The sequence below is a fragment of the Conger conger genome, chromosome 5, assembly GCF_963514075.1.
Source record: "Conger conger chromosome 5, fConCon1.1, whole genome shotgun sequence".
NCBI lineage: Eukaryota > Metazoa > Chordata > Actinopteri > Anguilliformes > Congridae > Conger > Conger conger.
The window spans coordinates 12,207,148-12,222,069 of record NC_083764.1 but is presented as its reverse complement, the minus strand read 5'-3'; the positions used below and the strand labels follow the sequence as shown (position 1 = coordinate 12,222,069).

Below are 14,922 nucleotides of genomic sequence, written 5' to 3'. Positions count from 1 at the left end.
GCGGGTGGGAAAACGGTCCTCAGCCGGTCCGGCTGACCTCGTCGATCGCCTCCGACAGTCCCGCTGTTTCGGCGACTCTGTAGAAGCCCCCCCGGAATTACACGGCAGGGCGCCGTCTTGGAATGACTTTGGTGGGGGGGGGGGGGGGCGATGGATAAATACACAGACGTGCTTTATCCAATTATCGATGACGAAAAAACTGCGGAGGAGACGGCAACCAAGGGAACCGGCAGGGAGCGGCCTTACCACACGGACCGTGACACCACCTTCAGTCTGAATTTTAGACTTCTACCGGCCTTTGTGCTTGCGGCCACGGGAGCCCAGGCGTAGCTCAGCAATAGCTTCACAGACACCGGAGACAACTCAAAACTCAAATTCATAACTCTCAGTGAGCAAAAGTACCAGGTCAAGTCACCCGAATGTTCAGTTCTCTCAGTTATGGCAGCCGAGGACTAAAGTGTTGTGCGTTTTACACAGGCAACACCATCAAGTGTCTCTCATAAAGCATACAACTCTTTCAGCGATAATATAACTTGTTTAGACAAGTGTTTTATCAAAAAAATCTTACTGGAATCCAACTGTGGCACCTCAGCCAAAACCGAGACTGCATTAGATTAAAATAATTTATTTGCGGATTCATTTAAACATGAATAAAATATGAAGTGAAGTGCGAGAGCAAGAAAATGCAGTTCGAGGGGTTGAAAAGATCAGACTTTGACAGTGCACAGTGCACTGTAAACTTCCATTTTTGAACAGCAACAGAAGAGAAGTCACAATGACGGCGCCACAATTCCTTTCCTTCTAGCAAGATCTTAACAAAACAGATATGAAAACAAATCGAGTAGAGGAGTCTCCCTTGAGTCAACGCTCCACTCCCACATTTTTTCTCGCCATTGGCTAGTTGCGCAAAAAAGCCGTCCCACCCAGGCCCTGCTTTTACGAGAGCCAGGGAGCAGGGCTTCATATGGAACTCATTTCTCCCAAACGAGCGCTTGTGCCGAGGTTCGGTCGGGTCTGCACCTAGCCCACAGCCGCCCACCGCGACCGCACACCGCGCGACGGCCCAGCAGCCCAGCAGCCGACACCAGGCCCCCGGGGAGACGTCTGAGGTCCCGACCGCATCCTCGCCCCCGATCCGGCCGCACCCAGGACCGCTCCGAACGACTCCGCGGACATCTGCTCCAGCTCCGCGTCGGGGCCTGCCGACGCACCAGACTCCCGCGGCCCGCCTGCACGGACCGCACCGCTGCCCGAGACGCCGTCTGCGGATCCCGAAAGCAAAACAACATCTGGGCGAGGAACGGCCGGCCCGTGCGTCCGAAGGCGTTTCTGGGCAGGGCGCACGGATCTGGAGCAACAAACAGGCGGAGGGCTGTGTTGTGCTTGGAAGCGAGAAGAGTCTCCGGGACGCACGTCGCCCGGAGGCCGAACCGTTTCGGGGTCCCGGAGGGTGCCGTTTGGGGCCTCGGCGTGGGCCGTCCAGCCAGAAACCCACCAAAGCACTCAGACCACACCGCACCTCTGCTATAACAGGAGGGCCAAGGGTCAAAGGCTTATGGAAGAGGAGCCAGAGGAGACTGAGGAGACAAGCAGCAGATGTTCCACAATGCTCGTCTGCAGGATCTAAAAGGCCTACTCCTGACTGGAACAGGGCTCAAGTCAATAACTGAGTGTACAGCACTGAAACCCCCCGACAGAAGTGAACATTCCAAGCAGTTTAACTCACCCACTGAACTAAGGCAGACCAATTCACCTTTGCAGACATTTAATGTGCGGTTGTACAGATCAGACAGTGAGCTTCTCCACAAAAAGGAGAGTTCATACCATCAGACTGGCTACGTGCACTTTGGTATCCCAAAGGTGCTCAGTTAAAGTTAAACGCTGTGTTGAGCGACTGGGGCATTGTGACCTGAACCCTCGGTTTGGCAAGCCTCATGCTCTCTCTGCTCCTCTCCCTGGACCAGAGACAACATGCTCCACACACTCTCCTCACCCTGGACTGGGTCAGGACGCCAAGGGGCTTTATCACGGCTGGGAGTCTTTCCGCTGGAGCCCAACTCTCCTCTCATTCCTCCGTTATCTCCCACCCCGCTTCGTCTCTTTCTCCCTCCCCCCTATACCCCCCCCCCGAACAGGATGGGTCTGCTTATCTTCACCGTCCAACACAAACACCCCTCTCCTCCCCCTACATGCACCCACGTTTCGGAGAGCCTTTCCTGCCGCACAGATTTCGGCTGGGCAGAAGTTTGGGTGTGGCCCCTCTCCCGAAGGCGACACGCTTTAGCGTGCGGCATTGTGACACCGCACATGCGCAAGATGTAATGCTGAGCTCCATGGATAAGAAAGGTTCATAAATAAGTAGCAAACACTGTAGCAGGGTAGCTCCTCTCCGTATTTCCTACCAATGGAGAGTTCTACATTACATTACAATACTGGCAGAATGGTTAGAATGGCAGTGCCCCAGCAGGGAATTGAACCTGCAACCTTTTCATCAACTGATGAACTGAACTAAATTCTAGGGAGGTTTCTGGCACTCCGGGGGAAAAAAATAAAATAAATAAAATTTGTTGCAAGTGAAGATGCATTATACTTATATGCACAAACTTACACAGCGGTTATTAAGCCAAGAAAACGGGCAAAGTGGACAGAACGTGCTGCTCGAGCCCTTTCCCTCAGCAAACATCCACATTACGAGATGCAACATTCCTCGAGGAGCGCATGAAGCAAAACCGCCGCACAATGGAGCATTATTCCTGTGGAAACCAAAACTGAGACGCAAAACAAAAAAACAAAAAAACATCCAGACAAGAACAACAAGCGAACATGAGAGCCGCGAAACTCGGATGGAGGAGAACACAAAGGAGGTTTCGGCAGGATAAAGGCAGCAGGGAAAGGGGCTGTGTGCTTCAGTGCCAGGGTGTGGGACACCAGGGCAATGAGCTGGACTCTACACACACTACTACTCACTGGCTATGCCAGGAATCCACAATGTGGCCTCAACACAAAAGAAGGCAGAGATAGTATGTGGTGACCGAAGGGTGGAGCCCCAACCCCCAATCCAAAATATTTCAGCATTCCACTGTACTGCGTGCATCTTATGTGGGCACACAAGCGAGATGACTTAATCAACTTTATAGTTCAGGGATTTGCGAGTGCGTATTATACGTGGGGCACTCTGTCTGAAGCACTCGTTGTTCAAACTGGTGGAGAGAAGCCAAATGCCTTCCAACATCATTCTGGGTAATGTGCCCAGCACTAAACTTGCAGTAAAAAGAAACAGACAGCAAAGTACAGCTATATTTGTTTGCAGGTCCGGGAGGGGGGGGTCTGGGCTACTGCACTTTCAGATACGTGCCGTCATTTTTTCACTCCAGGCGATAAGAAACACACGCAGAATGAGGAAGCAGGAAAATGGACAGAGAGCCCAGGACTTCGAGCTGAAGCGCAGGGCCCAGGACTTCAAGCTGAAGCGCAGGGCCCAGGACTTCAAGCTGAAGCGCACGGCCCAGGACTTCAAGCTGAAGCGCAGGGCCCAGGACTTCAAGCTGAAGCGCACGGCCCAGGACTTCAAGCTGAAGCGCAGGGCCCAGGACTTCAAGCTGAAGCGCAGGGCCCAGGACTTCAAGCTGAAGCGCAGGGCCCAGGACTTCAAGCTGAAGCGCAGGGCCCAGGACTTCAAGCTGAAGCGCACGGCCCAGGACTTCAAGCTGAAGCGCACGGCCCAGGACTTCAAGCTGAAGCGCACAGCCCAGGACTTCAAGCTGAAGCGCACAGCCCAGGACTTCAAGCTGAAGCGCACAGCCCAGGACTTCAAGCTGAAGCGCACAGCCCAGGACTTCAAGCTGAAGCGCACAGCCCAGGACTTCAAGCTGAAGCGCACAGCCCAGGACTTCAAGCTGAAGCGCACAGCCCAGGACTTCAAGCTGAAGCGCACAGCCCAGGACTTCAAGCTGAAGCGCACAGCCCAGGACTTCAAGCTGAAGCGCACAGCCCAGGACTTCAAGCTGAAGCGCACAGCCCAGGACTTCAAGCTGAAGCGCACAGCCCAGGACTTCAAGCTGAAGCGGGTTTCCGCCCCTCAGCCTACAAACAAATGCTAATTCTGGGCTCTGGGTGGGGAATCCTCTCCGTCCCCAGGGAGCAGGCTCTTAAACTGCCGGGTAAACATGCGGGGAACCAAAAGCGCTCCGCACTGACCCAAGACATTCCACACGCCAGCCCCCGCCACCAGGGCGCTGAGTGAGCACAAAACAAAAACACAAAAACATGAAAAAAGCACTTTCCAACGTGTGAAAGACCACAAAATAGTTGGCGGGGTCCGAGCATGGAGGAACTCTGCACGCAAAACAAGCCTTTCTCAGGAAGTGAAACGGAACAGGGGTGGGTGTGAGAGTTGAATTTCCCTTTGCTAAGCAGACTGAGCAACACGATCGTTCCCTTTTCCCACATTTGAAAAAGCCCTGTGACAATGGGCCTGATGGGGCCAGCCAAAACACATTTCGGGCGAAATAAAACATTTTGATCTTGATAGAGAGCTAGATAGAGAGGGACACGCCGTCGTTGATGTCGATTCAAGTCGTCAGCAAGCCTTGGCATCTTCTTATCTGGGTCATGAGGCAAGGCAGGAAACTAACTGTTTCACCCACTGCCCACAGTCGCAGAAGTTCACCAGCCAACTTCACCGTTTTAGCAGAGACATTTAGAATAGAACAGGACCTCCAAGTGATGGGTGGTTACACATAGCATTTACCAGCTTTAGGCTGGTGGCTGGCATTAATTTCCCACCCTGTCATGAGTGACCTCACACACTAGACCCGGACCTGGACTTGACTGACAGGCGGGACAGCCAATGAGCCGGTTGTGGAGCGCTTTTGGGCCACGAATGGGAGTGGAGTCCGGGCACCCACAACCTAGAGTGACCGTTTGGGCCTCCCTGGAGATTAATGGGCCCTGACAGGCCAAGGCCAGGGACGAGCGCTGGCCTCCCCGAATTAGAAGGGATCCATTGGTCGCCTCCTCCCCTTTCCGTCTACGATAACAAAGGGGTGCTTGTGTAGTTCTGGGGCCGGTCAGAGTGCAGTTCCACCCAAAACAACTGGATCAGAGGCAGAGAGAAAGCAACTGAGTGCCTTCATCCAAGTGTGTGGCAAATTAAATGCATTAAAAAGCAAGATAAAACTGACGAACTGAGGAACCAAGTAACTTAAATAGCTTCTTGCACAAAATGCTAATGAAGTCCCAGAAGGTCACATTTTTGCTTTTTCACTTCTTGTGCAGTCTCGCACATTTTTTTTTTTTTTTGCCACGTCGTACAGCATGCTGAAGGCAGCAATTGCTGGAAGTGATAGTTAATATTTTAGTGAGAGCTGCCCGTTTGTCTGAATGTGGCCAGCAATACCTGGCTGAAATATTACACAAAATATGCAGCAGGATCAATGCCCCCACACACACACACACACACACACACAATATGCACACATCATCCACAGTAGATCCCACATTACAGAATTTAGTCATTTACCGATTTATGATACATGCATAACCTGATACACGGTGGATGAATTAAAAAACACGGCTCCAGTCAGACAGCTCCACAAGTTCACAGTGTCTGCTGAACTTCCCAAAGGCGGTCTCTTAGGGAGTATGGAAGACTTTCACAGAGTCCAGAGCTTTGGAAACGCATGGCCGGCCACACAGTGAAACAGGACGCTCGCTGCGTCTTCATCGGCGAGCAGATGCGATTACATGCAAACGTGCATCAGCCACAGGCAAAGGATGCCAGGGGAGTCGCAACTCCAAAGAATGGCAGCTGCCAGAGGAGAAACTTCCGGATATTTCCGAATAAAAACGCAGCATGACAGAAAATGAACTCCAACCTTTTGAGACTTGCCGCTTATTAACATATAGCCTGTTCACATAACTGGTTAATGTCTTTTTACGGGTGTGAATGTCCAGGTAAAGTGAGACACATACAGCAACTTTTGTCAGGACCCAGCTCCACCCCCCCAGTTTGAGAGCGTCTGTTCAGGTCAAAGGTGACAAAATGGAAACTCTGCCCCACCCAGAGCTTGCCTCCATTTCCTCCCCCCCCCAGAAATCACAGACCACCTCCTATTATCCCCCGACAGGAAAAGCCGTCTGCCAGACAGGAAGCCAGAGGCAGCCCACCTGGACTGCAGCAGGACAGTGCCGAGAGCTGTGGCATTCGTACCAACAATAACCGCAGCTGTGGATTCAGAGAAGAGCCAGACACCATTGCTGAAATGTTTCCCTTCGAAAACAACAGCCTCGCAGTTTCCAAAAGGATCCTTTTGAAAAGGGAAAATGACCTTAATCGAGCCAGGCATGTGTAGAAGAACCCGGAGGGGGGAGGGGGAGGGCCAAGCGTGAGAGTAGAGCACCTCTGACAAAATGGCTGTGAAGTGGGTAGAGGATAGAGCAGTGTGCAGAGACCCAATGGCTCCAGATTAGGTCTCATTGGGTTACTGCAATTAGCGGCTGTGGGCTAACCACACCTGCTCGCCGTAGCCTATACATGTACTACCAGGGAGTAAAGGAGCATGTGCATGTGTGCACTGTGTACTGATTCTGAGGAAGAAGATGTGAGAGGAAGAGGAGACCGAGAGACAGGAGAAGACAACGTGACAAGATCTAATAACTTGTCTTTCCCGAGAATCACATCTGCCAAGCTGCGAAAGCAAGCAGTCCGTCTGCAGTGGATCTGCAGTTCCGGTGTAGTATCTCCCCCTCACCCACTCCTTCTCCCTTCCTCTTTCCCCTTCTATTTTTCTTTTTTCCCCCCACCTTTCCCTCTCCCCCTCCCCGGGTTGTGACCCGTTCTTGTCCTGGCTGTTGGGGGGAAATCTCTGGACGTTCCTCGGCAGAGCCAGAGACACACAGGTGGGTTAACCAGGCTAGCCCAGCAGGCCTGGTGTACAGGAAGAGCACACTTGCCTGCCAAAGCCCTTTCCCAATCTTTGATCTTGAGCTTAGCTAGTGCATGGGAGCACATATTCCCAGAGCAAGCTCCTTTGAAAAATCTCATTTTTGGTTTGGCAGTAGAAAAAGAAAACAAATGCAAATGTTTTGTTCAGCTCAAGTTAAAGACCTTAAGTTTAATTGTCTCTCATGAAGTGGCTGACAAGCGATTGGTGTTTAAATAACAGCCCCCCCCAGCCCTTTCTTCAACAGTTTAATAGTATGGGTCCTGTCCTCTTGTGAAACACAACGGTCCGTTACCCCATGTTGGGAGAGTCAGTGCTTTCAGTAACCACCACTGGGTGGGAAGTCCTACAAGAAAACATTCCGCAGAAGACCACCGGGTAAAATAAATGTTTGATGAACACAGAGCCAAAAACGGTTCCTGATTTCTGCACAACTGGAGTCGATTCCACGGCCATGATCTTTTTTAATTTCAGACCAAATTGGAGGACAGGGCAGAGGTTGTTTTCTTTTGTTGGCTAACCCGTAAAGGGGCAGATGTAATACCACAGAAGTGCGTTTATTTAAAAAATAAAAAGCAAAAAGCAAAACTTGATTCAACGCATCAACAAGCACACTTTTAACAAAGCTTTATGGTGCATGACGGCCACTGGCAAGGGTAACCATCTAAAAATATATATTTTCAATGATGGCACTCTTGTCCCCTGGATCCCACATTTTCAACACAACCAGAAGGAATACTTCAGCCAATAATCCACAGTGACACCTAAACATACGTCTGCTGCAACAGCAAACATGACTCATTCTGTGCGTGTTTACAGTGTTCACATGCTTTAGTGTAAACCTTACACTCTATGATTCACAAACCACACCTTAAAAATTTTTTGCAAAAAATGTACATATGGAAATACGTACACACCTGCACTCTAAGGACCTATTCTTTGTTTTTAGTTTAAACGTTCCCCACGTTTGGCAGCTAAAACCACACTGTAGAAAAGAATGGAGAATGAATTATGAGTGAAAGCATTTCTGAGGGGAGAAGGAAATAAGGTGATGGTATAGCGACTCAGCTAGTAAGGCGTCTGAAGCTGGAGCTCCTTATGCAGCGCGGTTAAGACTCACTAGGCCACACTACTTCCTTAACGACAGTCTACCTGAAAATAGATTAGCCCCGTCTGTATTGTGAGTGGTAACTGCCAAGAAAACAAAATCAGCTGTATTCCAATAACAGCAAGCGATGCCTATTCTAAGGTTCGGAGTACCCGGGGCGAGCACTGCTGCCAATTCCATGACTGGCATGAATGGAGAAATCGATGGCAGTGTGGGTTTACCGGCAGAGGAACCACCCCTCAGCCCGCTGCAAGAGTTCTTAGAAAGTATAGGCATCACCCAGGAAAATAAAGCAGGGATAAGTTAAGGCGTGATGTCGCCTTACTTAGAGAGAGCAGAGAGCAGCTCCACCAATTGTGTAGCCAGGACGTTCACAATAACACCATTACATCATGCTTCATGCTTCAGCTTCCCGGAAACGCTCTTTCCCATAGAAACTCGCCTTTTGTTTTTACATAATAAAAACATTTCTACTAATATTTTTATTGAAGCAATTCTGGTAGTCAAGAGTACAGGAACACCCCAGCTGAAGTTTGAACCTGCATTCCACCAATCACTGCCAGCTTTGTTCCATTGTCGCTACCAGCATAGACTGTGATTGGTGGAGGCACTCTCCGTTTTATCTACAAGTGAAGTTGGATCACAATAGCCTTACACTTATCCTGCTTTTATCATCCCTCAATTTCCCCAGGATGCAGGCTAACACCCGCAGGAACCGAAGGACGTTACCGTGTGCCTCAGCCAGTGTTCGAGAGATTCTCCTTCCGCCATGTCAGTAAACAGCATAGCAGCAGAACGGGTTGTTGGTGAATGATGGGTGAGTGGGACAGTAACAGCCCCCCCCCCCCCCCCCCCCCCCTCACATACCCTTCAGGGACCAGAATGATAACGTCCACCTGCTGGCGAGCAGATAACCTTTTTACCGCAGGGGGCCTGGCGGAGGGGGTGGGCTCCATTAGCACTGGGGCAGCTCAGGCCCGCTGACTCTGCTCTTAAAGCTTCACAAGTTAAACACTCAACCAGGCCTTAAATCAACCTTTGGGGGGGGGGGGCTAGTTTTTTGTTTTGCTATGGTGTCGGTAAGCGAAAGAAAACTTCAACTACTACAACTTGTTTGCCCTTCCCCCCCCCCCCCCCTCACTGAGATAAGAGCACTTATTCTAGCAGACGTGCCATTTCAGCTGCGTTTTGATCATGTCCGTATTTATTTTTATTTTTAAAGTTAAAGCTTGCATGTTCCCAAACGGCAAAACTTTACAAAATGTCACACTCCACTAGCCTGCAACTACATGTCAGCAGACCACAAAGTAAATTCTGAATAGAACTGGAGTGGTCATCGTAAGCTCGGTCAAAGTGCTTTGTGGCAGGTTTCCATAGCTCGAGACCTGCTACATTCATTTGTGGCACAAACTGTGCCCCCCTGGTGTGCCCAACACCAATTAAAATATTGTCAGTGTTGTCAGAAAAGAGACTCATTTCAGACTTCAATCATCAAGCTTGTGTCCAAAAGCACAAAGTACTCGACAGGACAGCTCTTTGAAGATATAATAGTGAATATTATTTTAATGAAATAAATATTCTTAACACAAATCCTAGGGAATTGAGTGAAATGTTAGGCCATAGCAGCATGAATATAGCTGGCTAGTACAGATGTTAAGAGGAACGGCAATTTCTCTCTCACAGGCCAAACAACCCTTCCAACTTGGCAACTTCAAAAAACTCAAGGACGGCATGCTAAATTTGTAGCCGTCACACAAGTTTCCCTTCCCTACAACGGCCACTCAGTTAATGAGGATCGATGACCTATTGGAAACAAAAATGCTGTTTGGCTTGTTTTAGGCCTTTAAATCTCTGGTATTTGGCTGAAGTCCAGTAAAAAGAGGGAGTGTCTCTGTCAGCAGATACAACTAGTTGTTCATATTTTAAGCATTTATCTGTGGTTTCAAACAAAGGATTCACAGGAATCATTACATCATTATATATTTTTTAAAACATGGAAAAACAGCACCTATGACATGTGACTAATTCACCGTTTTGTTAATTATATATTTCACATCACCCAAAAGCTTCTCTAGAGAAACACAGGCCACAAACATGCATTTTCCTAATTAGAGAACCAGGATAATAAATCTCCACCACCACAGCAATGCCTTATCTTAAGTTCTTTGTATCTTTCTTGGACCAAGTTCCAGTTAACAATGGAGCATACATTGTATTTTCTGAACAAACAAGGTATTGACAAACCAAGCATCATTACAATATATTAGCATAAATAAGGGATTTATTTATGCTAAAGATGATTCTTAGACCACATGATAGTAGTTCATCGACTGAGGGAAACGCAGACTAAAGGCCTTTTTAGAAATCACTTTTTAGTCAACACTTTGAGGACTGACGCTTCACAAGTGCTAGAGAGAGACCGGAACATTCCTTCAGATGTTGACGGGGGAGGGGGTGAGGGGGGCCTAAACTGCCAAACCGCCTCGGAGCATATATCTGAAAACACAGTTTGCACCGTATCATTAATTTAAAAAAATAGGCAACGTATTGACTTTTTACTGTGAAAATTAGTAGACTTTCCCCTGAAAAATAGCCTTTAATCAGGCTGGGTAAATGCAGTGTGGTGCTTTCGGTACCAACACAGTTTCACTAAAGTAATTACCACTAACAATCTGACGTGTTGGCACTTCCAGAAAGCAGAAGGTTTCAGCCAGGCTAAAATGGGGGGAAAAGATAACTAACTGGCAAAATCTCACTATGGATTATCCAGAGATTAACAAATCAGTTAATGTCTTGGTTGTGACCAAATATTTGTATGGATCTAGGGTTCAGGAGAGGTAAATGTTTTCAGTTAAGCTCCCAAACTTCATATTCACACAGAACTATTATATCAATCATGATTGTGGTCACATGACTTGTGTCTCCCTGAAAAAACCTCCAGTGAACACTCGATTCTAATGGTAGTCACGACTGGTGAGGCCAAGAGTTTAGTTTCTTCGTAAGATCTTGCCCACCTCTGAATTCTGTAAAGCAATAAGGGTGGAATATGCCAATTTACACTGCTTACCTAGTGGTACAAGACATGCACGATACGCAAACAATACAGCCAATTACTTAGGGGTAATACCGCAAAACCGAATACAAAAACCCACCACCCGCAATCGATCGGTTATAAACCCAATCCATTAACCATTACATCACCATTAACCATGATTTAGGGAATACATTTCAGATTAGCTATACACTGTACTAAAACAGCCAAACGTAATCTAATCTAATCTGATGGAAGTACTCATTTGAGGTCGTCTTCTTATCTGCAGCAGTTAGAGTAAAATGTTTACACTTCACTGCCTTGACATTTAGGTAAATTTACAATGGCGTAGCATTTCACGCATGCCCATTTTAAAACAAAGGCGCACAAAAACTGGTTTGCAAATCTCATATAAAATTCCAATTCAGTAAATTATGTAGGCCGTTCAGCGAAATGTCAGGGGGTCAGAGCATTCCGCTATGCAAACTGCAGTAGTCATTTGAGAGCCGCCCCGCCACAACGACCCCCTTTTATACTCACCACCTCCCCCTTTAATTAATGCGCGCCCAAAAACTCTCCAGCAATCCTGTTTTTTTTGTAAGCAGTAAGTAACACCAGTCTCACTCCCATCGCACAGACATTCAACCAATTTCTGTGGACACAATTTAATCCAGACAACCACAGTAATTTAAAACAGAAACGTTTTTTAACACATTTCCATATAGCCCCCCTTTCTGGTTAACGTTAATCCTATAATTCACTGACCCAGCTAAAGTCAGCTAGTTGTGCGGAAACCTGACAATTTCTTCCCTAACCTCTGGAAAATTATTAACGGTCGCCACAAATCTGGAAATCTGACTGGCTAGATCACGGCTCACGCGTAGCGCAGTTAACCAACTGCCTAACGCTAACTAGTTGGTTAACGTCAACGGTCCTTAGTCGCTGAAGACACTTGTAAAACCGAGTAACGGTCGTGCTGCATGACCTCCTGATAATCAGTAAACGCCACAATTTCTCTATCTGCCCAACGTGACAAGCTAGATAGCGTTACCTTAGCAAACCCAAGCTGGGTACGTTACGGCCGCAAGCTTCACCTCAGAACAAGCTAGCTATACAGCGACATTGCTGGCTAGTTAGGCTAGCTAAACCGACACATAGGTTAGCTTTTTATATTTTTTTCGTAATTAAAAATATGGCGTGGCTATATTGAAGGCCTTGTCTAGAAAATTTCACTCAAAATTGCGCCTGGAACTGAGTCCCTATAATTGCATTCACTTGTCTCACTGGCAAGCTAGTCACACAGCTAGCTAGGGTAAACTGGTATTAGCTAGTAATGGGTAAAGGGTTAGCCGGCACGCGAACTAAGATCTCAAATCAAACCGAGCTGCCTTTCAGCACTGCTAGCCTACACAAAACACCAACCGATTAACGAAGCTATTTGGCTAGCTTGCTCTAGCTACAGGTAACGTTATTAACGTTAGCTAGGCTAGCTAGCTAGATCCACTGCCGGTTAGCTAGCTAGTCAATCAGTCAGATTATTCAAAGAGAGTCGGCCTCTTTTTACCCGTTCACTTCCCACAGGGATTTCGGGCATATCCCGTTGCGGCCTGTAGGTCCCGGAAGGTCCACGGACTCACCTCAGTGGGCTGGCTGATCTCGAACAGGTCGAGCCGGTTGGCGTTCCAGTGGTTAATGATGTCGGCTAGTTTCCGCCGTTCTTCCTCCCTGGTCCCCGACATTCTCAATCCTGAATGGTATTCTACGAGGAAAAAAATCCTTTTGTCCGCAATAAAGACGTCCGGTCCGACCACTATAAAATAAAAAAAAAACGTGTGCACCCAATATTTGGGGTTGTGAAACGGGTCTACGGAGTCAGTATCTTTCGTAGTTACCAATACACCTTGCTCGGTAACCGCTCCTAACGTGTTTCCGTGTTCCCTTCTGCGGCTCTCGTTTCTCTCTTATCGCTCTCTCTCCCCGGGAAGCGCTGTTCGTGTGGCTCAGCGCGCGTTCCCGCCCCTCTTACAATTCACCGTGCATCCGCACAGCAATGCTTGCCAGTCCATACCAGTCCCTCTGGACTGCGCGTTTAACAAATTAATTGCCCTCATACGGGAACGTGCAAAATTCTTTCGTGCATTTCATATAAACAATTTATATTTTGTATTAATTTGATGTATTTGTAATTTCTAATTGTATTGCATAACACCATAGTGTCAAATGTTGCATGCTAACGTAATGTATTTAAATGTTTGGAGTAACAAAGTGCGTGTCTTTGTATTATTAAATACATAATTCATTTGCATTCATTTCCAGTGTTTAACAAAAGAAGGATGATTCCTTTAAAATCAATAAGACAATAAGTCCTTCATCTATTTTCTAATTGTAGTGATCAATCTTCATTTGAAACTGTCTTACAGCTAAATAAATCCAAGGAAATGAATGCTTGTCCCTTCCTTCTGACCCCCTCTTCTATCTTGAGATGACTGCTTTGCACAGACATGTGTTATTTGTCACACTGCCTCAGCTATGTAATCACTGCCCTAGACAAACATTACCAACGGGACAGAGGCTTGATATCTGGACGAGGAAACTTGCTCTGAGGGAACACACACTGCACGGCCACCTGGAGCGAGTTCCAGCTAAGCTCTAATATCCTAGCTGTAAAATGTACCTATATACACATGCCAATCATTAAACTTGAAACATCTGTAGAAAGCAATTATGGGTTAAAGGTTTGCCATAAAAAGAAGGGCCTACACATCACTGAAATGCTTCCATGTTACATTCATTTGTACACATATACGGACAGTGTTTTGAGCCACATTTATCTAAATCGACATAGTTTGCACTCAAGCAAAAGCATGAACCGGCTGATTCCATTTGAACCAGGCCAATCTATTGCAGCATTGGGGTATGCTGTAGACGGTATCACCAAGCAAAGTCACCATCTGCCTGTACACAGCTTTGTTGCTAGTGATTGAACCTGACATGAGCTGTGCATTGTCTCAAATGACTGTGCACCGTACAGTTACTTGGACCGTCTATATACTGGCACCATGCTCATTCGCCGATGAGGCATTGCACAGTCAGAGAGCATCACGTTAGACCAGAGAAGCCTAGATGTGCAGCTCTGTACAGCAGTCTATTCAATGGGGCAGACAGTCTCCCCCATGGACACTGATGCAGTTTCTGCCCCTGACATCATGGAGCCACGCCCTGGCAAAGGAGAAAATGGCCTCCACAGGACTCTACACTATACCTATTTCCAAACAGCTGAACACTGAAGCCATTTTGCTGTCATCTGAGTATGCTTTCTGTCACTACGGTGTCATATCAGTCAAAATGAATCATATCTATTCATATTAAGGTATGTGCTATTGAGATCATATGCTGTTCCTAATTCACTCTGCATATTGGTTGCAGTTTGTCTGATTATTCCACTTTACTTTTTTTTTTCTCCATTTGTTCACTATTTTTAATATAGCATATTAGTAATTACTCATTTATTAGGGGGATCCCTCTGTGACTGCATAGATAGCAATGTAACAGGGACAAGATACGGATCATTGTGAATCACACATTCCAGATGTTTCCTGTTGGGCATGAGCAGTGTAGCACAGTGCCTGAACTGGACTATGGGCCAAGATGGTAGAGATATAAGACAAGCTGTTAAAGTGCTGTTGTCCAGGTGTTGAAAAATGTGCAAAATGCAAAGTAAACATATAAAAATACTCTGGAAATTTGGCAAGGGCAATTTTCTATTACAGTATATGGTTTGGGAATAGAACAGCAGAATATCTCCTATTCTTGGCTGTACCTTCTCTGTAAATTCTCTT

General features: G+C 47.2%; 1 protein-coding gene across 1 annotated transcript in view; it reads right to left on the bottom strand.

Annotated features, from left to right (window-relative positions):
- The window catches only part of LOC133129352 (afadin-like), a 116,172-nt gene extending 103,105 nt beyond the window's left edge, over positions 1 to 13,067 (bottom strand). The window contains 1 exon segment of the mRNA XM_061243369.1: positions 12,721 to 13,067. Within this exon segment, the coding sequence (XP_061099353.1) occupies positions 12,721 to 12,822 (102 nt within the window). The 5' untranslated portion in view covers positions 12,823 to 13,067.
- Between the last annotated feature and the right edge of the window lie 1,855 nt (positions 13,068 to 14,922).